The sequence below is a fragment of the Amblyomma maculatum genome, chromosome 5 (assembly GCF_055883805.1).
Source record: "Amblyomma maculatum isolate TAMU_Amacu chromosome 5, ASM5588380v1, whole genome shotgun sequence".
Lineage (NCBI taxonomy): Eukaryota > Metazoa > Arthropoda > Arachnida > Ixodida > Ixodidae > Amblyomma > Amblyomma maculatum.
This window is the reverse complement of record NC_139348.1, coordinates 51319867-51342026: the sequence shown is the minus strand read 5'-3', so window position 1 is coordinate 51342026 and position 22160 is coordinate 51319867. Positions and strand designations below refer to the sequence as shown.

At 49.5% G+C, this 22160-nt stretch overlaps 1 protein-coding gene and 2 pseudogenes across 1 annotated transcript; all 3 read left to right on the top strand.

The window, feature by feature from the left end:
• Positions 1–8733: 8733 nt before the first annotated feature.
• LOC146188299 (uncharacterized) lies at positions 8734–9686 on the top strand (annotated as a pseudogene).
• A 40-nt stretch (positions 9687–9726) lies between these two features.
• On the top strand, positions 9727–13069 carry LOC146188298 (uncharacterized). The gene is made up of 4 exons (XM_084605022.1): positions 9727–9919; positions 10020–11255; positions 11377–12954; positions 13050–13069. The coding sequence occupies exons 1-4, from the start codon at positions 9727–9729 to the stop codon at positions 13067–13069; spliced, it is 3027 nt and encodes a 1008-aa protein (XP_084461148.1).
• Positions 13070–13074: 5 nt separating this feature from the next.
• LOC146188297 (uncharacterized) lies at positions 13075–14372 on the top strand (annotated as a pseudogene).
• Positions 14373–22160: the final 7788 nt, after the last annotated feature.

Here is a 22160-nt window from a genome sequence, read left to right as displayed (position 1 = left end):
CCCAACTAAATTTATTCAGGAAAAGAAGTACAGGAATCACGACGTCATGAACTATGGCAATACATAGCATCTGTTGCTTGATTCGCTATGTACTACGTCGACGCGTCGGCCCGTGCCAATCCATGTGCAAGAGCAAAATACTGTCTACGAGCCGCATCCCCTCCCGCTGCCGACGACCCCCCCCCCCCCTTCCCCCGCCGACCGTCCTATCGCATATCCCTGTCGCGCTGGGATTGCCGGGAATACCCACTGTGATGTACAGTGTCCACATGCGCTGTGAGAAAGCGCTTGGAAAGAGCCTAGAAAATAGCCGAATGTTCAGTCGCCTCTCAAAGCGCCCTTTCTGTATGTTTATCCATTCATCGGCTCATCGACAGAAGAGGCACACACAGACACAAGGAAAGCGCTGCACTGGCAACTATATTGATCTCAACCCGCACATGTTACACCAGCTAGCTCAACAATCTACTCTATTATTATAGAATGAGAGTACCAGGTGCTTCTTGCACAGAGATTCTGATACAGGGCTTTGGACATTCGAGGATTGTGGCACCGGGAAATCGTTACGGAGGCATTGCGAAGGTGATATAACAACGTGGGGTGTTGTGGACGGGTGTCTTCCATATGGGGCATTCGTGGTGCAACAACCAGTATTTGTGTTCTAATTTCTAAACAGTGGTTTCATAGAGGTCCTTTTATTGAGACTGCAACACACGGCGAAAACGTGGGAAAAAAAGGCGCATGGAATTGTGCGTAGAGATTATGAGCGCTGCTCCTGATATCTGCCCCAGAATTGCCCATGCCGTCGTGATAAAAGGGTTCTCGCTCTGCAAACTAACAGACTACTACTTTCGAATTTTTGCAGACGGCCCAATGAGCAATTAAATATAACCGCCAAAGATACTTTTCTTTTGGTGTTTGATTGAATCACTAGTCATGTATAAAAGACGTATCTCCGCTTGAACCAGGTGATCCGAATGGAGTACACAGCCGTGCGAGGTGACGCGCTCAGCTACCGAACAAGAGAGGGCATTGAGACACGCTATAGCGCACCGAGTGCCAGTGCGCCCCCAAAGACGCATCTACTTGGAGTAAATTGAAAATGCTATGACCTTTTGTATCCCGTAGAGCACAGAGTGCAAACAGCAGCGGTCAATATTGGCATGGATACCGCGTACCGTTCTCACGTGCTCGTTCTGGATAAGGTGGTAATTATGCTTTGCTTCCGCTGTAGACGGTTGCTCAAAAGCGTTTGGAGAGGAGGGAGCATGACACAGAACACGTGTATTCATAAAAATTCTTAGTCTGAGTTCGCATAACGATTAAAAACGAAAGGTTTGAGCAACATGCAGAAGTGAAAAATGAACTTGTACGCATACGTCCGGTGAACGTTACCGGGTACTGGAACGCCTATTAGTACGCGCCGAAAAGTCCGGCCCGACACACGGTAGAGAGAAATATCGAAGTAAATAAACGAAACACAAACGTGCGTGTTTCGTGGTGCGCACCCACAGGACAAGCATTCTTGTAATTTTTTTCACTGCCTGCATGCCAAGTCAGTTGTAGAACGGTTTATGTAGCCTAAATTTTCGAAAACATTATTCGCTGAAGAAGCTGCAGTAAAGCGCAACATCAATTTCTTCAATCGCTGATTTTTTTTTTCTTGGGGGGGGGGGGGGGGCACTGCTGTTGCATATGGTTATGAACGGTATAAAATCCGTTCTCAACAGATCATCAGAAGTGCCGGAATTTTATTTTCTTATTTTTATTTTAATTACTTACAACACTCAGCTTCTATAGTCAACTTTGCAGAAATGCTGCCGTGGACCGTACTGCACTGCGTGGAAATAACAGTCTCGAATTCAGACAACATAACATAAGCAAAGCGACGCCGCTGAGAGGACAGCTGGGAGCATTTCAGTGCGATAATAAAAAGACAGCATAGCAGAGAAGCGCTTGCCTAGAAGTAAACAGAAATACCGGATTCCTTCGGCCCACAGACATGGCAGTGATGGGGCTATGTGTGTGTGTGTGTGGTGTGTGTGGTGTGTGTGGTGTGTGGTGTGTGTGTGTGTGTGTGTGGGGGGGGGGGGGGAAGGGGGGGGGGTTGATGTATGCAAGAAAATCGCGCAGCAAAGTACGTAGTGAGTACAGCTTCTCGGACTGCAGTTGCAAGACTTTTGAGTCACTTCGATTCTTTTTGTGAAAAAGCTGCGGTCATACTGACCATTTCCTATCATGCGCATGCTCGAGAACTTTTCAGCTCCCATACTTGCTCACCATTCCAGGCGAAAATGGAGAAGTTCGCTTCAAGAGCTTTTTACCAAACGTTCCCTTGATCATCGCGCTGACAAGGTGCAAGAGAATAATTAGAAAGGTGTTAGGCAAGGAGACATAATCTCCCCAGTACTATTCACAGCTTGTTTAGAGGAAGTATTCAGAGACTTGGAATGGGAGCAGTTAGGGATAAGGGTAGATGGAGAATACCTCAGTAATCTGCGATTTGCTGATGACATTGCCTTGCTAAGCAACTCGGGGGATGAACTGCAAATAATGATTGATGACCTAGACAGGAAAAGTAGAAAGGTAGGCTTGAAAATCAATATGCAGAAGACTAAGGTAATGTTCAACAGCCTCGGGAGGGAACAGCAGTTTACATTAGGTAGTGAAATACTGGAAGTAGTACGCGAATATGTCTACTTAGGACAGGTAGTGACCGCAGATCCGGACCACGAAAAGGAAATAACAAGAAGAATACGATTGGGATGGAGCGCATTTGGCAAGCACTCGCAGATTATGACTAGCAGCTTACCGGTATCGCTCAAGAGGAAAGTATACAACAGTTGCATCTTGCCCGTACTCACCTATGGGGCTGAAACGTGGAAGCTAACCAAAAGAGTCCAACTTAAGTTGAGGACAACCCAGAGGGCTATGGAACGAAAAATGGTAGGGGTAACATTAAGAGATAGAAAGCGTGCAGAGTGGGCAGAGAAATAACTCAAGTTACCGACATTCTAGTAGAAATTAAGAAGAAGAAATGGACATGGGCAGGACATGTAGTGCGAAGAGAGTATAACCGATGGTCGCTGAGGGTAACAAACTGGATTCCAAGGGAAGGAAAGCGTAGCAGGGGGCGGCAGAAAGTTAGGTGGGTGGATGAGATTAAGAAGTTCGCAGAGGTGAGTGGATGCAGCTAGCACAGAACCGGGTTAAGTGGAGAAATATGGGTGAGGCCTTCGCCCTGCAGTGGGTATAATCAGGCTGATGATGATGATGATGATGATGAATTAGGTGCAGCGAAAACCCATTCCAGGCTTTCAGAAATGCACATCGGGTCTCTCCGCCTGTACTTCTCAAGCCGGAATGCCTGGTCAAGTTTGCCAGTGTCCTTTTGTGCCAGAATAACATATAGCGCGAAAGTGCTCTAAGGTGGGTCCGCAGATATCTCACATGCCTGTGCGCACTCTAAATACTGGCTGGCAGGTTTTCGTGCCTCTGCAGCTGAAGGTAGGCAGGCGAAGGGAAACATCCCTTTGTCACACTGCCATGGGATGCATTGTTTGGAGTAGGGGTCGGGTGGAGTGAAAGGGGGACTTGAATGAGGAGAACCAGTCAGAAAAGGAAGAAGAGAAGAGATGTACACCAGGACGACTGAGGTAGCCCATTGTCCACGGGCAGGGACTGAGGCCAATGACCTTCGCCAAGCCAACCGCCCCTTTGTAAATGAATTTTCGCCAATGTGAGCTTGGGCAATACAGCCCGGCAAGAGCAATATGCAGTGCGTTTTATTGACTAGTCTGTGCACCTCAGGAACAAATGATGCGCCGAAGCAAAATCTTCCCGAGGCAGGATAAGCAGATCAACAAAATTATTCATCATCATCATGACTATAAACAGTACACAGTAAAAGCCTCTTTGATATCCTTCATACATAATAATTTGCCATCTGAATCAAAACGAGGGTGCATAGCCCTCAGGACGAAGCGGCAGTTTGAGCCAGTTGGTAATACAAATGAAAACAGGACGTAATAGGAACACAGTGCTTGTACTGTGTGCCTTTATTGCCCTTGTTCCTTTTGAGCTAAAACTCCCTCTAAACATAATTCATCAAGCAGGCATTCGTGCCACAAAGTGTCTAAAAAAAATTGTAGGCAGCATATATTTGTCATGCACAGCTTTCTGGCATTTTAATGAATCGCTACGTCTGCCATAATGCATGCACCACAGCCACATAAAATATTTCAGTCGCTGCTCATACCTTTGTGTCCCTTCTTGGCTCTGGGCTTTCTTCCTGTACTTAGATGGAAAAATATTTGGAATGTATGATGGATGATCCTGTATGCCGCTTTTGCAGTTGTCCACAAAGTGAGCGCTGCAAACTCTAGCCGCCGCTGTTGGAACCCACGGTGTTCCATCGGGGCTATATCAAGACAGGAAAAAATTATATTAAACTAGCATACAACATTCAGTATTTAATAACTTGCTTTCACACTAAACGCTTTAATGTTTATAAGTAAATACCATTAGTAAGCGTGAACACCATGCCAATTACTACTAAGTTTACATGCAGTAAAACAGGCTTAGATACTGAGCTGGTCCTCGAAAGTCGGAGCACTGTGGCAGTCTCTAACCTTGCCTGGTATGCGTCTGCATAAGAAATATGTTGATATCAGTCCCCCCAAAATAATTATTGCATTACCAGACACGCGGAGGGCTTACTGGCAAAAAAAAAAGAAATAACAACCATTAGCCTGAGCTCGGAATTAAAAGGTACGGAATTAAATGAACACTGCTCAGAAATAACAGTACATTTCCAACATACCAAGTTTGCTTAGCAAGAAAACAAAAAGAAACACTTGACTCTGGGCACAGCATTTATCCAGGCTTGCTGTCTCTCTTTTTCATACAATTTCCCAGGAAATCGGTAGAATTTCACCTTCAGCTCTCAGCCCTTGGTTTTCACGGAACTATTGTGACATCCCAGGACACAACAATAAATTTCTCCCCTCTTTGAGCGGCGTGAAATTACAGCCATATCTGAAAGGTAAAATACTATGCTCTCCTTTGCAGCCGCGAGCATGACCGCACGTGCGCACTATGAAAGGGCAGGTGAGAGCGTCGTGAGCAGCGCACGTACCAGGGAGGTTCAATGCGCTCCTCCGGAGACGGCCCCGACCAAGAGTTCAGAAATGATTGCCAGGGGAGAGACGGCGCTGGTGTAGTGGGATCAAACTTCATGTTCGCTCCCCTATTGCTCTGGTACCTGACCAAAGCACTGTGTGTGTGTGTGTGTGTGTGTGTGTGTGTGTGTGTGTGTGTGTGTGTGTGTGTGTGTGTGTGTGTGTGTGTGTGTGTGCGTGCGCGCGCGCGCGCGCGCGCGTGTGTGTGTGTGTGTGTGTGTGTGTGTGTGTGTGTGTGTGTGTGTGTGTGTGTGTGTGTGTGTGTGTGTCACACCCAGAAGCTCGCCAGTGATCATCACTGTGGACATATGGCTTATTAGCAAGAAAATGACGGCGCATCGAAAAGGTATCCTGTTTACCCATGGACATACGAGAAATATCTAAAAATCTGGTTAGAACAAAGATAAAAGATAGACTACATTAAAATGAAATGAAAATGCGGATGCTACATTTTTGTCGTACCTTGTTATGGCTGTCATTTTCTTTTTTTAGGGCGCAGCTCTTTGGCGTCCGTTCCTGGGTTTCGCGTCGGCGTCGTTGTCGGCCTCGTAACCAGCTCCGCCCCCCTTTCATCCCCCCAGCGCTAGCAGCGACCGACTGATACCACTGGATGCCGCTGACGCCGCTAGAGAGTCAAGAGAACGTGACTGCATAGAACACCGTCGCCGCCATGCAGAAAGAGGAGGGGAGGGTCCCCCCCCCCTGTTCCTGTGTGGCGGATAGGGTGCTCTTCAGTTGCCGACGCGCCGGTTATTTCACGTAGGCCCCCGGCACGTCGACGAATACGTGACCACCTTCCCACGGCTAGACCTGGTTCTTGGCGCTGCGGAAGCGAGGGTATCATGTTGTTTGCATCGGCATCGGCAGCGTTGTCCCTGAAACCAACTCCGCAGCTGGGGTCGACTCACTATCGGCGTCAGCAGCATCAGTCAGTCGCTGCTATCTCTTCCCTCCTCCCTTTATCGCGTTGTCCGCTTCCTGCGCGCGCTTCTGCCCCCATCCTTTGCCGCTGGGTGTACACGCCGCCCTCCTCCCCCCTCTTCCTGCGAGTCTCCGGTTGTCAAAGCGCCGGCTCGAACTTAATTCCTTTCTTCGCTCCTTCTCCAATGCAACCCCTGTGCGGTGGCAATCAGAGAGCCAGATCGGTGGCGGCGGATCTGTATATGTGCACCGCCCGAGCCGAAATTGCCGCTGCCGTTCGCCACTGCGAAATTATCTGCCAGTTCTTTCTGAGCCATGAGCGAGACGACCGGTGGAAGTCCTCCGTGCTGCTGCTGCTGCTGCTGCTGCTGCTGCTGCTGCTGCTGCTGCTGCTGCTGCTGCTGCTGCTGCTGCTGCTGCTGCTGCTGCTGCTGCTGCTGCTGCTGCTGCTGCTGCTGCTGCTGCTGCTGCTGCTGCTGCTGCTGCTGCTGCTGCTGCTGCTGCTGCTGCTGCTGCTGCTGCTGCTGCTGCTGCTGCTGCTGCTGCTGCTGCTGCTGCTGCTGCTGCTGCTGCTGCTGCTGCTGCTGCTGCTGCTGCTGCTGCTGCTGCTGCTGCTGCTGCTGCTGCTGCTGCTGCTGCTGCTGCTGCTGCTGCTGCTGCTGCTGCTGCTGCTGCTGCTGCTGCTGCTGCTGCTGCTGCTGCTGCTGCTGCTGCTGCTGCTGCTGCTGCTGCTGCTGCTGCTGCTGCTGCTGCTGCTGCTGCTGCTGCTGCTGCTGCTGCTGCTGCTGCTGCTGCTGCTGCTGCTGCTGCTGCTGCTGCTGCTGCTGCTGCTGCTGCTGCTGCTGCTGCTGCTGCTGCTGCTGCTGCTGCTGCTGCTGCTGCTGCTGCTGCTGCTGCTGCTGCTGCTGCTGCTGCTGCTGCTGCTGCTGCTGCTGCTGCTGCTGCTGCTGCTGCTGCTGCTGCTGCTGCTGCTGCTGCTGCTGCTGCTGCTGCTGCTGCTGCTGCTGCTGCTGCTGCTGCTGCTGCTGCTGCTGCTGCTGCTGCTGCTGCTGCTGCTGCTGCTGCTGCTGCTGCTGCTGCTGCTGCTGCTGCTGCTGCTGCTGCTGCTGCTGCTGCTGCTGCTGCTGCTGCTGCTGCTGCTGCTGCTGCTGCTGCTGCTGCTGCTGCTGCTGCTGCTGCTGCTGCTGCTGCTGCTGCTGCTGCTGCTGCTGCTGCTGCTGCTGCTGCTGCTGCTGCTGCTGCTGCTGCTGCTGCTGCTGCTGCTGCTGCTGCTGCTGCTGCTGCTGCTGCTGCTGCTGCTGCTGCTGCTGCTGCTGCTGCTGCTGCTGCTGCTGCTGCTGCTGCTGCTGCTGCTGCTGCTGCTGCTGCTGCTGCTGCTGCTGCTGCTGCTGCTGCTGCTGCTGCTGCTGCTGCTGCTGCTGCTGCTGCTGCTGCTGCTGCTGCTGCTGCTGCTGCTGCTGCTGCTGCTGCTGCTGCTGCTGCTGCTGCTGCTGCTGCTGCTGCTGCTGCTGCTGCTGCTGCTGCTGCTGCTGCTGCTGCTGCTGCTGCTGCTGCTGCTGCTGCTGCTGCTGCTGCTGCTGCTGCTGCTGCTGCTGCTGCTGCTGCTGCTGCTGCTGCTGCTGCTGCTGCTGCTGCTGCTGCTGCTGCTGCTGCTGCTGCTGCTGCTGCTGCTGCTGCTGCTGCTGCTGCTGCTGCTGCTGCTGCTGCTGCTGCTGCTGCTGCTGCTGCTGCTGCTGCTGCTGCTGCTGCTGCTGCTGCTGCTGCTGCTGCTGCTGCTGCTGCTGCTGCTGCTGCTGCTGCTGCTGCTGCTGCTGCTGCTGCTGCTGCTGCTGCTGCTGCTGCTGCTGCTGCTGCTGCTGCTGCTGCTGCTGCTGCTGCTGCTGCTGCTGCTGCTGCTGCTGCTGCTGCTGCTGCTGCTGCTGCTGCTGCTGCTGCTGCTGCTGCTGCTGCTGCTGCTGCTGCTGCTGCTGCTGCTGCTGCTGCTGCTGCTGCTGCTGCTGCTGCTGCTGCTGCTGCTGCTGCTGCTGCTGCTGCTGCTGCTGCTGCTGCTGCTGCTGCTGCTGCTGCTGCTGCTGCTGCTGCTGCTGCTGCTGCTGCTGCTGCTGCTGCTGCTGCTGCTGCTGCTGCTGCTGCTGCTGCTGCTGCTGCTGCTGCTGCTGCTGCTGCTGCTGCTGCTGCTGCTGCTGCTGCTGCTGCTGCTGCTGCTGCTGCTGCTGCTGCTGCTGCTGCTGCTGCTGCTGCTGCTGCTGCTGCTGCTGCTGCTGCTGCTGCTGCTGCTGCTGCTGCTGCTGCTGCTGCTGCTGCTGCTGCTGCTGCTGCTGCTGCTGCTGCTGCTGCTGCTGCTGCTGCTGCTGCTGCTGCTGCTGCTGCTGCTGCTGCTGCTGCTGCTGCTGCTGCTGCTGCTGCTGCTGCTGCTGCTGCTGCTGCTGCTGCTGCTGCTGCTGCTGCTGCTGCTGCTGCTGCTGCTGCTGCTGCTGCTGCTGCTGCTGCTGCTGCTGCTGCTGCTGCTGCTGCTGCTGCTGCTGCTGCTGCTGCTGCTGCTGCTGCTGCTGCTGCTGCTGCTGCTGCTGCTGCTGCTGCTGCTGCTGCTGCTGCTGCTGCTGCTGCTGCTGCTGCTGCTGCTGCTGCTGCTGCTGCTGCTGCTGCTGCTGCTGCTGCTGCTGCTGCTGCTGCTGCTGCTGCTGCTGCTGCTGCTGCTGCTGCTGCTGCTGCTAGAGCAGAGGCCCAGCGCCGTCGCCGCCAGAATCCAGAGGTGCGTGCCGCCGAAGCAGAAGCTTACCGTCGCCGCCGTCGAGATGATCCAGGAGTACACGTCGCCGAAGCAGAGACTAAGCGCCGCCGCCGAGAAGACCCTGCCGTTCGCGCCGCCGAGGCCGAGGCTCATCCGCCATCGAGAGCAACCAGCCGTAAGCGAGGCTGAAGCAGAAGCTCATCGCCGCCGTCGAGAATACCCTGCCGTTCGCACCGCCGAAGCGGAGGCTCATCGCCACCGTCGAGAGCAACCAGCAGTAAGCGAGGCTGAAGCAGAAGCTAATCGCCGTCGCCGAGAAGACTCTACCGTTCGCGCGGCCTAGGCCGAGGCTCATCCGCCATCGAGATCAACCAGCAGTAAGCGAAGCTGAAGCAGAAGCTCATCGCCGCCGTTCAGAATACCCTGCCGTTCGCACCGCCGAAGCGGAGGCTCATCGCCGCCGTCGAGAGCAACCAGCAGTAAGCGAGGCTGAAGCAGAAGCTAATCGCCGTCGCCGAGAAGACTCTACCGTTCGCGCGGCCGAGGCCGAGGCCAAACGCAAACAAAGGCTTGCAAAGTCAGGGTGCAACAACTGCTTTCCGGCGACAGTTTAGAGACAATCCGTTTGGAAGTGTGTGTTCAGTGTGTGATCGGCTCTGGTTCCAAAATGACGTGAAACCGCTTCCGGATACCTGCCGTGAGAATCTCCAGTGTGCATTTCCCAACTCGGACTTGTGTCAATTCAGACTGTGTTCTTCATGCATGCAATCTGTGCGGAAAGGTGACATTCCTAATTTTTCGACAACAAACGGTTACAAATATCCCTCGAGGCCAGCGCACCTTCCACAACTTAATGCGGTGAGTGTAAGACTCGTATCTCCGCGAATCCCATTCATGCAAGTGCGACGACTGATGCACGGCGGAGGCCAATATGGCATTAAGGGTCCAGTTGTGAACGTTTGCGTTGACGTGGACGAGATGGTTACATTGTTGCCCCGTGCCATCGAACAAGACCGCGCTCTCAATGTGCATCTGAAGCGGCGTATTCTCGCGAAGACGACGTACTTGGCGGGGGCAGTGAGAAAATGTGATTTGCTGCCGTGGCTCAAGGTGCTTTGCGATAGCACCCTATACAAGCACTACAACATCAAGTGCGACTTTGCCCGTTTGGGTGATATCACTTGAAGTGGACAAGCAGGACGAAATTGAGTCGCTCCCGGAATGCGCGGACCTCAACGATCCCATCCAGGCGGCCACAGCCATGACGTTGGCTCAGCACACCTTGATATGGGATGAAGACAAGTTTCTCGTCATTGCTCCCGGTGAGGGAAAGAAGCCCCTGAGCATCATTTACGACGAACATGCGGAGGAGCTCTCATTCCCACAGATTTACCTCGGTGAACCACGCCGAGTAGACGCCAGTGCCAAACCAACCGTCTTCACGCACGCCATGAGCGAGATCCGCAGGTCTGATCGTCGAGGTGCCACCCCACAACACGTACTGCACATAGCCATGAAAGTGTTTGGGCACCGAGGAGCCAGCGACATGTCTGTGGCCTTCCGCAACGTCAGAGCGGTGGAAACCCCAACGAAACAACAGCTACTCGACAAGGACTTCGTTCAGGAAGCGGTAGAACATGACATGGCTTTTATGCATGGCATACCCAATACCGTGCAGTACTGGGCCAGGCGCAAGAAAGACCTCTTTGCCATGATCCGCCAACTGGGTAAGCCTATGGCGTTCCTCACACTGTCTGCCTCGGAATTGCACTGGCCCGAGCTGTTAGTGTTGCTTCAGCGACTTCGTTTACAATCTGATGAGACTGTAGTTGCCGTAGAGGAAATGAACAGCATTTATCGTGCCCAGTCAGTAAATGACGATCCCGTAGTCTGTGCCATCTACTTCGACCGCCTGGTGCGCATCATTCTAAACATACTCCAGAATACCCGGATATCCCCCTTCACACCATACGTACTGGTCGACTACTTTAAACTCATCGAATTTCAGCATCGCGGGTCGGCACACGCGCACATTCTTCTCTGCCTTGATAATACCCCCGATGAGGAACTCTCCAAGCACATGCCGCGAACTCTGGAAATGGCCACTACTCTGCTTTCGCTGGACACCACGTACTTGAAGCGGGAGCGCACACAGGTGCACCAACACACCCACGCCTGCTACAAGCGCAACAGCACCAAGTGCCGCTTTAACGTCCCTTTCATGCCCATTGATGAACCCATGGTCGTAGTGCCTTTCCCGAGTGTGGAGAGTGAGGCGCAGAAGAAACACATCGAGATGCTCCAAATCAAGTACCAAGCCATGCACCAGGCGTTGGAAACGACCATCTATGATTCACTACAGCAGTTCTGGGAACATCACGGCATCACGGACAGGGAGCAGTACATTTCGGTTCTCCGAGCAGGTACACCTCGTCCCACCGTCATGCTACCCCGTACCGTGCAGCAAAAGCGGGTTAATTACTTTAACCCATGGGTGGCGCCCGTTCTAGATTCAAACTTGGATCTTCAGATCGTGCTCGACAGGTACGCGTGTGCTCGACAGGTACGCGTTAGAGTATGTAAATAAGGCCAATCGAGGTATGTCCAATCTGAACCGTGCGGTGCAAGAAATTGTCAAAGATAAGGGGGACGTGGATTACACGCAGGTACTGAGACACTTGGGCGTGAAGATGCTCAATGCGATCGAGCTCTCAGCACAGGAGGCCGCATGGTGTTTGCTCAAGCAGGACATGTCGCAGGCCAGTCGCAAAATTGTCTTTGTAAACACTGCCTGGCCTGAGGAAAGGACGCGCATCCGGAAGTCTAACGCTCAAGTGGAGGAGGAACGCTTGGACGAATCTAGCACGGACGTTTGGAAAAGGACTATGATCGAGCGCTACGAAGACCGCGCGCCTGAATTGGAAGCCGTCACTCTGGCAGAGTTCGCTACAGACTACAACATCTACATCTGCAAGAAGAGAGTTCACCGAGTGATACTTCGCTACCGCGGTTACTCCATCGACGATACAGTTAACTTCAAGAGAGAACATGTCCTTCTCTTGTTTCCGTTTTGTAAGGAGGTGAACATCTTAGACCAAAATTGGTTCGAGCGGCTATACGAGGAAAACACTGACGTCATTCGGGAGCACAAATCATGCTACCAGAGTGATGTAAATACTGAAGACCTCCGTGCTGTTTGTAATTCCCTGATACGACCCAATAACGAGGAACGGGAGACGGCTTCTGAGATTTCCGACGTGACCGTGCACCCGGCAGCCATGGAGAACGACGACTCTGATCTCCTAGACATTGGTGCAGTCGAGTCCAATGCCCCGTTTAAACAATGCCCCGCCGTGTGCACGCGCCGAGACGTCATGAGCAGAGATCAATACCTGGACACCATGCGGAAGACAAATGATGAGCAGTACGAGATCGTCCGAGAAGTCCTACACCGATTGACAACTCCGGACTCTCCACCACTGCAAATATTCTTCACGGGAGTGGCTGGATGCGGCAAAACATTTGTACTGCGCCTGATCATGGACCTCTACAACAGGTGCTGTAACCCTGCTGGCCCATACAATCTAAACGCATATGTGGCTTGCGCTACAACAGGAAAGGCGGCGGTGGCACTAGGCGGAGTAACTGTGCACGCAGCGTTCAAGCTTAGCCTCAAGACAGACAGCGGACTCAGGGACAACGAGTTGAACACCTCCCGCTATGCTTTCAGGAATGTCAGTTGCGTGATTATCGACGAAGTTAGCATGATGTCTGCTGATATACTTCACAGAATCGACTCGCGGCTCCGCTCCATCACCTGCAAATATCTGCAGCCCTTAGGAGGGTTGGACGTCATTCTCTGTGGGGACCTGCGTCAGCTTCCCCCCGTTCGTGCAGCTGAGGTGTTCAAGCGCGTCAAAACAGACGACGTGTTTAACACAGAAATCGCGTGGCACCATCTCGCCTACTTCGCACTCATTAAAGTGGTACGACAAAACAATCTCAGGTTCTCCACGTTGCTTACCAAAATTGGAGATGGTGTCGAATTAGACCCCGAGGAAATCGAACTTATCGAGAGTCGGTTCGTTCCACAGCAGGAAGCAGAAGCTTCTTGCCCCGATGGCATACGCTTCTTCTACTCCAACAAGGAATCTGATTACTACAACACAACAAAGGCCATAGTAGCACAGGATAATGCTGTACCATGCACGGCACAGGATACAATCGTTGGGTGTAGGTCTATGCAAGAGCAAACAGAGGCCATGCGTAAGGTCGAAACGTTACCCAAGGCCGAAATAGGAAATTTGCCAGCAAATATAATGCTTTGCGTTGGCAAGCCTTACATGATCACCCTCAACGTGGATGTTTCCGATGGCCTTGTTAATGGATCGGTGGGAACACTGAAATGCATCGAAAACGACACCCATGGGAAACCGCTACGCATATGGTTGCAGTTCGGGGAGCTTGGCTCCAAACTTGCGATCGGAACCGTAGCGGCCGCAATATCCCACCAGTTACGCAAGCTCAACAGAAACATTCAACCCAACTGGATACCGATTGAAAGGCGTACCGTCACCTGCGTTATCGACAAGAAGACGAAGGTATCGGTAAGAAGATGCCAGCTTCCCGTTGTGCAGGCGAGCGCCATTACTATTCATAAATCCCAGGGTGGCACATATGATGAAGTCGTGTACTCCTACGCCAAGAATCATCCACAGAAGTTGGTATACATGGCCCTGAGTCGCGCTACAGACATCAACGGACTCTACCTGACCAATGCTGACAACGACTTCACATTCTACCACGGAAAAGCCAATCCGGACAGAAAGCTAGCCGATGAATTTCGTCGGTTGCAGTCCCACAAACTTGACACCATTACCGCCAAGTGCCTCGCCATGACTGAACAGCCGCATTACTTATTGATCTCCGCTCTTAACGTACGCTCCCTTGCCGCACATGCCAAGGACGTACACCACGATCACATTCTGCGCCATTCTTCTGTACTTTGCTTTGCTGAAACCTGGATGGATCCCGAAGAGCCTCTCGAAATCATAGATTTCCTATACTGCTGTGGTGCTCGCAGAGACCACAACAGAGCGGCGAGAGTCGCTATCTACTTGCGCACAGGTCTCTCTGCAATACCAGTCGAAATGTTTGGCACGTCACATAAAGTTGGCGAACTGTGCGCCGCAAAGTTGCCCAACGGCTTGCTGGTAGTAGCTGCCTACTTCGTCCCTACGGCACTTACGAAAGACGTCGTGCACTTCCTGCAACTCGCATTAACCGTCCATCGATTCACACCGATGTTAGTGTTGGGGACTTTAATGTTGACATAAAGACAAACAGGAATTTCTTCACACTTATGCGGGAGAACATCCCGTTCCTCTCGCTCGTAACGCGTCCCATGGCTGTGACAACCTTGCGAGGCACTTCTATAGATCTCGTCTTTGAGAATCAAGCATTGGTGTACCAAGTCGAACATATATCAGTGTATTTCTCCGACCACAAAGCTTCCTTTCTTGACTGTCAAGAACTGTTAGTGGAGTCTTTGTTAAAGGAATACGTGTGAAAAATAAAAAAATTCTGTGATAGCGCATACATGTGTTGCTCGATTTCTTTGTCTCAATCTATCCAAAAGGCGAAACAGCTTATTTGCTGCGCTCAAATTTCGCATTAGGAAGTACCGTAATCATCGGTAATTTTTTTTTCTTTTATGGAGCTTACTCGAATGGATTTGGAAATCAGAAAACACAGTGGGTAATTAATACAAAATAAATTTATCCATAAATATGTGCTACCCGTGCAATATGCAAAACAAAGGTTAAACGCTCGCACAATATTTTAGACTGTCCTAATACTCAGTGAACGAAATGTATGCAAGGACTGAAGCGCTTAAAAGGTCAGCTAATGAATTTGAAACATCAAACAAAACTTGAGCATACACGCCAACGATCACCATGTGGTTTAAAGTAGTTTGCCCACGGTATATTTCAGTTCCGGTGAAAATGATCAGTGAGTAAAATATTTTTGTTTTGACAGTAATGGTTGTGCTTGGGACAGTACTTTGATAGTAGTTGACAGTTATAACAGTAATTTCTGTTGGCGCGGCATCCTAACTTGCTCAGAACATTCGTTTCAAAGAATTTTGTGCTTGTCAAAAGTCTCATTTTTGTGTGAACTGTCGGAAAGTGAAACGGTGAGAGGGGAGCGGCGCTGCCCTGTCTGAATAAATAGTGGCGGGGGGGGGGGGGGGGGGCTGCTGCCCTCCTCTGCCTCCACGGCTCCGGAGTTCCTGCTGGTTGGCGAAGCGCCGGCTCGCTCGGCATCAGCGGATCACGCTGCGTGCATCCCAAGCTGGAATGCAGAGCAAGGTTGGTTTGACTCGCTAGCGGTGTCAGCGGCATCAGTCAGTCGCTGCTATCTCTTCGCCCCGCAACGTTCCTAGGGGCCCACGCGCTGCCTTCTGCGACCTCCCGATAACTTAATTTCTCTCTTCATTTCTCCGAACGCGAGGCTTTCTTCATCACAGTCCATCACAGTGGAGTGTTTCTTCAATGAATATCAGTAAAAAATAAAATGTTTTTAATTGTACATACATATCTTGCTCGAAATCTTTTCCTCAATCTATCGAAAAAGTGAAACAGCTGCTGAGCTGCGCTCAAATTCCGCATTAGGAAGTACAGTAATCGTCGGCAATCTTTTTGTATTTAACGGGCTTTATTTAGAGATAAAAAAAAAACATATATGATGCTTTCTTTATCTGAAATAAATAGAATGGGGGTTTCTTAAGGTGCTTTCCAACTTCACAAATCACATTTATTTTCTGAAGTCAATATTTAATCATTGAGAAAAACCTTAATATCTAAATAATAAATCGAAGAACAAAACTTTGAAACTAGTGCGCAAGACGTATGGCAGCTCTATGGAACTGGTTTCCCTGGCCTGCCTCAAATGATTTATTTTAAACCCTTGGCTAAAATTACCTTGGACAGCCTGTACATCTGCATGTTCTTTAGTCTTTGCAGCAGCGGTTGTCGATTGAAAATGTTGCCCTCAAGGGTAGGTTAAGGCAGAAGTCCACTGGTGGCAAAGGCTGAGACCAAAAGTGGTTTAGTGCGACTGCAGTACAGGAAGGTCAAACACTAACTAGTAAAACTACAAATTAAAAAGCTATACACAATCATAAGAATAATAAACGTTTTGACACATTGTTTTATAAAGCAATTAGGCTTTCAATAAATGCTTCTTTTCTTTTTTTGTGCATGACTCTTAATGTTTCATCGGCATTGGTGCCACTGCAGGCTTTTTTAGGTGCAGGATGCCACGAACGAGTTCCTAATCGCTGTTGTCCTGCGCTGTCTGCGATGGTGCTCCCGGAAATGGTACAAAGTTAGCTCGCTTGCCTCAATAGTGTGGTTGCAAAGTTATCGTCTTGCATGCAAGTTGCTTCGCTGTCATTACAATGTGGTAGGATGCTTCCTAGTTTTGTAAATGCGTCGTCTTCTCTTTCTACGTGTGGCCAGCGCTAAATCCTGTTGAGCGATTATGGCCTGCTTTTCTTCCCTTTCAGAGCGCTTGACGGTTCTAGAACTGAGGTCGGGGCATGCAAACGACTGATGCGGCGTGAATGAACTTTACCGTCAGTGTCGCACTACACTGTTTCCCGCGAAACCTTCGCACGCGAGCTCTCGTCTGAACATTGGTTACATATATGTTGGCCGGTGCTGGCTGTGTTGTAGCTTTTGTTGGTATGCTTGATCATCGCATTCGTGAAATCGATGTAATAAATCACGAATACGTACGAACCATACTTTTTGGATGATATATTGCGCTTCACGCGGTTACACCAGCACTTTACAGGTCGTGCTATAACAAGTGCTCTGAGCTTATCCTTTTCCCAGAGGTGCAGGTTCGCTCCCTTTCAGTGCCACCTTCTTTGCCAGCTTTTAATAAAAGCCGCCCTTAAAGATACTAGGGTTGGGTTTATTTTGCGACCAGTAGCTGAGTGCAGGACCTACTGAAAATCTCCCATATGAATTTTGAACATACGATATTATTGGATATGGGGGATATGTGGTATGCTGACATATGGGGAGTACGAGTGATATGTGCAATATGTGCGATATGGGCGATATGGGTGATATGTGCAATATGGGCATTATGGGCGATGGGCGATATAGGCATTTTGTGCAATACGGGCATTATGGGTGATTTGAGCAGGATAGGTGATTTGGAATCCATGACCATATAATTCCTTTTCAGGTGTTCTACAATATACAATAAGAGAATGTTGGTAATAACTGCCATATCGGCATTATTTATTTGTCTTCCAATATGCATGATTCGATTTTTCATCTGTTCATGTCTTTTAGCATTTCTGCAATATATCTATTCATTTTCTGCATGCGCTTGCTTGGAGGCAGCTGATCACTTGCATTCCTGCTAATATATGCAGCAAATCCATCTGCAAAGCAAACAAATGAGTTGTTGAAATCCGTCAAGAAACACCAAAACAATATGAAGGAATTCTTATTCTCCACAAATGTGAAGGATGTTGTGCTGCTTAAAACAACATGAAAATGACTGGAAAAAAGATAGTTAGGTCAATGTTCAAACACTTACTTGTTACAGCTGCCAACTTGTGAGGGGTCAAGGCTTTTTTTGGAGGCTGAATGGAGTCCGCGTTCAGAAAGCGGCGACATGGGGCCCCTGTCACACTCCTATTTTTGAGCTCTAACACAGGCAAAGCGCCTTCACTGTTTCTTTGCAAAACAGAGAATCCTTGGGCCGTGTCAGGAGCCACTGCCATCTCTCTACTGGGATGTACACTCCCTTGCCGAGGTGAACCTGCATGGAACAGAGAAAAGCATTACCCTCTGCATTCATGCAAAGATAAATATGTAGCAAAAAAAAAGATAAAATCTACACTTTACAGTGCCCTTAAGAAAAAGGCAAGTTTCCTTAATATTTCTTGGGAGGATATTTATCAGTCATGAGGCAGTTGAGCTAAAAATTATTATAAATATTTTTCCAAGGTATACATGTTATGACAAACTGATTAGGCCTCTTATTGCTCACCAATTTACCATGTTTTGAAAAACGATGAAAAACAAGTGCATCTTCAGTTACAAAAATTACTCCACTGCCACTTTTTGGTGCCTAATAAAAACTTTTGTTCACAGATTGCCTACAAAAAAATATGGAGTGCGAAATCACAATTTCACTTTTCATTAGACTAAAAAATTCAAAGGGGTGTTACGTGACACCACATTTAAAGAAAATCGGCTTTGAACCGTTCAGTAAAGCCACAAATATTCTAGAAGAAATGGCAGATCGTAGAAGACACAAACTAGTGTATTTGGAGTATCAAACGACTCATGATTTTCGATATTGTTAAACAAAATAAATAATCCTCTATGCTTTCTCTGGTACGAGCGACTGTAGGCTGATGTTGTATGTGCCATACAATGAGCCGCTTTAGTCCCTACAGTTTGATCACTAGCCAAGTAGTGTTTTAATATATGTTGTATGGTAAATGCGGTGAAATAAGCGGTTATCTCCATGCATATCCAAGCACCTGGCAAAAGCAACAGTAAAAACATGAATGCATAAACTTCCTACAAAGAATAGATAAAAAAATATATTCTTGACCAGTCTTTCCCAGTTTTTAAATGAGATGGCATAGCAACAAACACAAAACAAAATGTAAAAACAGTTAATCTGGGTATTATAGCCTTTTCCCAGCGTATTTCTGTCAGCACAAGTATAAGAGCGGTAAACATGTAATTTCCTTACCTGGTGGTTTACTGTTGCCAGTACAGGTACCTTGTCCCCAGGCACATTCGACACCAACCAGGAAAGGAAAAGCAGTGAAACATGCACCAAACTGAAATCTGAAGTCACACATGTTTATAGACGGGCCACAGTAGGCATGAAAAATGAAAAAAAAAGAAAAGATATCACTCTTGGTATAGATGTTAGCTATGTGTTGTCTGCAGCCACGAAGAATAGCCACCCTTACAACTCTGATGTGTAAGAAATAGTAAAAGCATGAATGAATATATAAATTTCTTGACAGCTGTTTCCCAGTTTTATAGTGGTACAGGAGCCCGCTAGGTGCGGCGATTTAAGAAATATTCATTAAAATACTTACTTTCCGGTCATTTCTGTTCATAAAGTGGATTGTTTTGGTCGCTCCCAATGCGATAGCTACAATCTCCGCTGGAAATCTCGGCAGCAATTTTTTTATTCAGTATACCTTTAAAGGGACACTGCAGCACTTCTTGCAGCAATCGCAATTTTATAGCTTATAACAGTTTCTCACGACGCGAACTCGACTGTCTAAATAAATTTAAACAGAAACAAGTGTCAATTGTCGTTTTCTTAGTTAAAACATGCGACCGGCACAGCCAGCAACTCGAGACACACCGCGGGCCGCGCCGCCGCCTGCGATTGGTCGAGCTGTCGTGACGCAGTCGTGAGGGCCCGAGACGTTGCCGATATGCATCCTGCGCTGCGCTGCATGGAGATCGCAGCCGTCACAGCTCTCTGCGACGTTACAAAAGCGGTTGCGGTAGGCTAAAGTGACTATCTGGGTCTCGTCGTATGTATACGCACCAGATACTGCCGCAAACGACGCAGCATCGACGGAGCGAATGCCACTCATCAGCGTCTACTGGCATCGAAATGTGGATCTGGCATGTAAAACAGCAATTTGCAAAGCTGCATATGTTTTTATTAGCCGAAATTAGATGCATGTGTGGGAGCAGATTCAGGCGCCCCTAACGCCCTGCCTAGTAGAGAAGGGACGAAACCCGTTGAGGTGTTTGCTTGTTGACTGCCTTGCTGCTTGCGAACCGAGTACTCGGTGTATTCTTGATAGTGGTGTAGAGTGTTTTCGGTTCTCTCGAGAATGGTGAGACCGATGATTCGGGACTGCATGTTCCAGCCCCATATTTTGAACCTAGCAAAAATCAGCGTCTACCAGCGTCTTCCAGTGCGAAACCAGTAAATGTTTCGCGCTTGTTTCGCACTGGATCTGCTGGGTATGCTGGAGGTCTGCGATATTCACTGAAGCAGTGGCGGGAAGACACTTGTTGCCCTGGTACGATGGGAGAAAAACGCTGGGATTAGCTTTTTGACACTGGGTGTGTCACTGGCATCCGCGAAGCGCTGCATGTGTTCTGGGGCCGCACTGGTTCCGGTTAGCATCCCTCAGGGGCCAACCTGGCAACAGCGTACTCGCAATCGACCATCGGGGCGCATATGGAAAATATGGTTCAAGTAGGCGCTTTCTGCTGCGAAATTGTGGCGCACCTGTAAGAAAACAAAAGCAGTATATTGTTGCCAGTTTTCATGTTTCGGTAGGTCGTTTCGAGCGCTTCGTAAGAGACCCCAATCGCCGCGCCTCTGATATCTCATGACACACTAATGATGTCGTGCAACCAATACTGGAATTGAATAATGTGTGCTACCATGCATATCAAACTTCACAGCTGATCTTGATGGCACTCTGACATAATGTTTACAGCCAAAATGTTCAATGCAGGCTCCAAACAGGGCCTACGCATTACAGAGAGTAGCGTACAGCGCGGCCCAGTATAAACAGCAGAAAGAAAAAAATAAAGCAAGGAAGAGAGTAGTTTACCGACCGATGGGCCATGACAGAAAAAAACATACAGTGCTTGTAATGCTTGATATTTTGCGTGTTTCTGAAGCTTCTGACCTCTTGTTATGCGTATAAATTATCCGAGCACTCGGCCATCGCATCAGTTTCAGAAATGTTTACATATAATGGAAATCTATTTACCAGCAAAATAATGTCCTCGCTGCTGCGCTTGCCGGTATTGAAGCTTGGTCACACTTTTTTCCTTGGAGGTTTGGGCTACAGCTACTTGTTCAGCGAGAATTACGGCCACAGTAGCAGAGCACCACCGAAGAGCCGGCGCTGTTACATTCACCAGCGATTCCAAAGGCAACATGTTAAAATGATTCCTGCGCACAAAATAGTGCGCATAGGCATCCAGAACATTAGTTACAAGTCGTGAGAGAAGGCAGCAAGCTGCAATGGTCAAGAAATTGTAATTGTTAGAGCGGCAGCAATAGCCTGTACATTCGAAACATGAAGTCCCAATCCTATGAATATGATCATGACATAACATGCAAAAATGTTTCAAATGTTCCCAGTCCTCACTTCACACATCAACCTTGCCTGTCAAAACCTGGCTCCTTGCAAAAGAGACTTTTGTGCCATGGTCAGTAGACTGTCGCCTGTGTCAGCAGCTAGAAACTATAGATCATTGCTTTGTATATTGCCGTGATACAGTGGTTTTTTGGACGTTCTTCAACGGACTCTCAAGAAGGACATTTATATTACGGCCTATACTATAACCTTTTTTTTTGCCTACAAAAGAAGCTTCTGAGGCGCCATGTGACCTTTTCGTGCTCATGGGACAAAGCATGAGGAAGAGGGAAGAGCTGCATGAACGATCGCCACTCAGAGCCACCACATTCATCGAAGTGTCTGTTCAGAGAACAATATGCTATGTTGCGGTGGGTATATGCTGCGCAGGTTCGACCTCCTGCCTGGTTACATTTACTTGCTGCATGTATATGTCTCCCGGAATTTTGATGTGTGATAGTCAGAGCTTGATGCTGGTGTAACTATGTATTGACAGGTTGGGAAATGCGACCTGGTTAAATTGCTCGAAAGAAAAAGAAATCCTCAGCGCGGCCTAGTGGTTAGCATATAAAGCTGCGGAGTAAGAGGTACTGAGTTCGAAACGTGCTAGTGCTGCAGTTTCTGTTTTTGCCTAGTTCTTATTTTTTTATTTTCTTTAGCTTTTTAAATGTAGCATGGGTGCTTTGTTGCTTTTCAGCTTTTACTTTTTGTCCGAGGCGTCTTTTTTTTCTCCGGGCGACCAGTGCAACCAGTGCGACGTGTCAGTATGCCGCGACCCAGTACGCCCAGTCTCTAGCGTCATACTGTGCCCATAATCAGGTATGGCACTGGGGCGCTGGGACACAGCAGCACTGATTTTTGCAATAGAGGTGGGGCAGTGGAATTTACAATTTTGGCTTTCATATGTGCGTTGATCCCCAGCAGTATATTCACAATATTGGTTTGCATTCTTATGCTCGAGTGGTAACCATACGGGAAGCTTGACGCAAGATAGTCGAGGTTCCCAGTAGCTGGTGGAAACCTTCCTTCCAAAAGCGAACTGCCCAAATTCGCTCGTAGTCAATAAAAAAGGTCTGGTACGTGCCCGCTGCTTGTCAGCGATTTGTTTTCGCCCGAATAATCGTATTTCCGCTTAGGACATTATATT